At 23.7% G+C, this 3,269-nt stretch overlaps 1 protein-coding gene across 1 annotated transcript; it reads left to right on the top strand.

Moving 5' to 3' along the window:
• Positions 1-220: 220 nt before the first annotated feature.
• On the top strand, positions 221-3,000 carry LOC102673301 (protein VAC14 homolog). Its single transcript, XM_006618918.2, has 7 exons — positions 221-473; positions 564-945; positions 1,010-1,577; positions 1,661-2,232; positions 2,296-2,414; positions 2,506-2,585; positions 2,646-3,000. The coding sequence occupies exons 1-7, from the start codon at positions 370-372 to the stop codon at positions 2,948-2,950; spliced, it is 2,130 nt and encodes a 709-aa protein (XP_006618981.1). The 5' UTR covers positions 221-369; the 3' UTR covers positions 2,951-3,000.
• Positions 3,001-3,269: the final 269 nt, after the last annotated feature.

The raw sequence follows: 3,269 nt of genomic DNA, 5'->3' as shown, positions 1-3,269 counted from the left end.
TTAAATTTATTTATAAATAATTTATAAAAATATATTTTATAAATTATTATAATATATATATTATAATATATATAAATAATTATATAATAATAACAAGAAAAGAATATTTATATTATAATTTCTATTATTTTTATTTCTATTATGTTTTTTTTTTAAGGAAAAATAAAGATTTTACATTTTATAATGTTTTAATATAATGACAAAAATTATATACTTTAGACCATTAACTTTCATATGTATTTTATGTAAAAACGCATGCGCTAATATGACAGATAGAAATTTGAGGTTAGAACAATACGTTGGAAAAAGTTGTCATTTTTTTTAATTATTTTAATATATTTTTGTAATTTAAAAACTTGACATTAAAAGATGATGTCTGAAAGAGATTATGCACCTCTTAGTCCTGCTTGTGTACGTTCTCTTAATGACAAACTTTATGAAAAACGAAAAGCAGCAGCCTTGGAAATAGAAAAGTAAGGTTATATATTTTGTTTATTCATGTTTTTACATTTATTTGTATTATATTTTTATTTGTGATATTTATTAATTATGTTTTATTTTAGAATGGTAAAAGAATTTGCTGCACACAATAATACTGTTCAAATTAAACGATTGTTAAAAGTGTTAGGTCAAGATCTTGCTACATCACAAAATCCACATACACGAAAGGGTGGTTTAATAGGTTTAGCAGCAATAGCAGTAGGATTGGGAAAAGATACTGGTCAATATATAGAAGACTTAATTCATCCTATCCTAGCTTGTTTCTGTGATTCTGATTTACGTGTAAGATATTATGCTTGTGAAAGTTTATATAATGTAGTAAAAGTAGCAAGAGGAGCTGTATTGCCACAGTTTACAGATATTTTTGCAGCACTTAGTAAATTAGCATGTGACTCAGAACAATCAGTGAAAAATGCTACTGAGTTACTTGACAGACTAATGAAGGTAATTAAAATTTATAAAATTGAAAGAAATATATATAATATATTTTTATTAAAAACTATTTCAGGATATTGTAACCGAGAGTGGTTTATTTGATTTAGTTGGATTTATGCCTTTATTGAGAGAACGTATTTATACTAAAAATCCTTTTGGTAGGCAATTTGTAATAGCATGGGTATCAGTCTTAGATGCTGTTCCTAATATGGATTTTATTATATTTCTACCTGAAATTCTTGATGGTTTATTTAGAATATTAGAAGATCCAACTCAAGAAATTAAAAAAGTTACAGACACAGTTCTTGGTGAATTTTTGAGAAGTATAAAAGCTAATCCTGGAAGAGTAGATTTTCCTGGAATGATAAATATTTTAATTACACATGCTCAAAGTACAGATGAATTATTACAATTAACAGCAATTACATGGATTAAGGAATTTGTACATTTATCAGGTCCTCTAATGCTTCCTTATATGTCTGGTATTCTTGTAGCAGTATTACCCTGTTTAGCATATGATGGAGATACCAGAAAAAGTATTAAAGAAACTGCAACACAAGTCAATGTAAACTTGATGAAATTAATAACAATGAAAAATAAAGAAATTGTAAATAATGAAACTGATGTTCAATCTCAAAAAGGTAAAGTTATAGATTTTTAAAATTATAGAATATTTAAATAATGTTAATAGTTGTAAAAAAAAGTTGTTTTTTTTTTTTTTTAGATTCTAGTCAATCTTGTTCCTTAGCTGAAAGTTTAGATTTATCTAGTGTTGTCGAAGTGTTAACAAAATATTTAATGTGCATGTCAGTGCAAACAAAAGTTGCTGTTTTAAAATGGATTCATCATTTATTCACCAACATTCCACATAAAATGTTTAATCATATTGAAAATTTGTTTCCAATTTTAATGAAATCTTTAAGTGATAATTCAGATGAAGTGGTACAGCAAACATTAGTTGTAATGGCCGAAATAATTAGTTCAAAATCACCTGAAGCAGCAATTACAGATTCAAATGCAAAAATACAAAATAAGTATTTTACAAAATTTATTATAAATTTATTAAGAATATTTTCAGCAGACAGACATTTATTGGAAGAAAGAGGAGCTTTTATCATTAGAGAATTATGTATTTTATTGAGTGCTGAAGATATTTATAAAACATTAGCAAAAATATTATTGGAGGAATCAAATTTAAGTTTTGCATGTACAATGATACAAACTTTAAATGTTATACTGTTAACAAGTTCAGAATTATTTGATTTACGCAATAAACTTAAAGACTTAGATTCTTTAGTGAGTATTCTTTATATTTCTTATATATTTAATTACTATTTTAAATTGTGCATATTATTATAGGAAAGTTGCGAATTATTTAAATGTTTATACATATCTTGGTGTCACAATCCTGTTGCAACTGTAGCATTATGTTTTTTATCACAACATTATGAACATGCATGTAATATTATTCGATCATTGTATCCTTTATTATTGTATATAATTAATACATGTTTTTTTTTTAAATTAAATTTTTATAATCTAATATTACTTAACTAAAATCAAATATAGTGAAAATATAGAAGTAACTGTGGAATTTCTTACTGAAATAGACAAATTAGTACAATTAATTGAATCTCCTATATTTACTTGTAAGTATATTAAATTCTTACTATAATTAATTATATTTACAGAAAAATAATGCATTTTAGACTTGAGATTACAGCTTTTAGAAAGAGAAGAGAATGATGCTTTAGTATATGCACTTTATGGTCTACTCATGATTCTTCCTCAAAGTGAAGCATATGCAACTTTACAAAGACGTTTAGCAGCAATACCACCAACAACAAAATCTATACCAAGAACAGCATCAAATCCAAAATCTTTTAAAAACATATTTAATTTTTCTGAATTATTAAAACATTTTCATACTATTCAAGAACAGCATAAAGAACAGAAACGTAAACAACGATTAACAAATTTAACAGAAAAAAATACAAATCATGCAGATATATAAATAACGTTTTTATAATATTAAATTTTAGATAATTATAAATAATAATTTGAAGAAAATTGGTGCATATATATATATATATACATATATACATATACAACATATAAATATACTTTTAAACTTTTTTATCATGTTAACGTACTTATCAAAAATAATTCATGCATTTATGATATCTACTTTTTTATCACAAAATTATTAAGTATTATAAAATCAATTATTAAGTTAAATTATTTAATATATACTATAATTAACATTAATATATTTATTAGCTTTGTATATACAAATACATCAAGACACTAAATAGATTAAATATATCGCTATT

This window comes from Apis dorsata, unplaced genomic scaffold (genome assembly GCF_000469605.1).
Source record: "Apis dorsata unplaced genomic scaffold, Apis dorsata 1.3 scaffold_382, whole genome shotgun sequence".
NCBI classification, from domain to species: Eukaryota; Metazoa; Arthropoda; class Insecta; order Hymenoptera; family Apidae; genus Apis; species Apis dorsata.
This window is presented reverse-complemented; position numbering and strand designations above follow the sequence as displayed.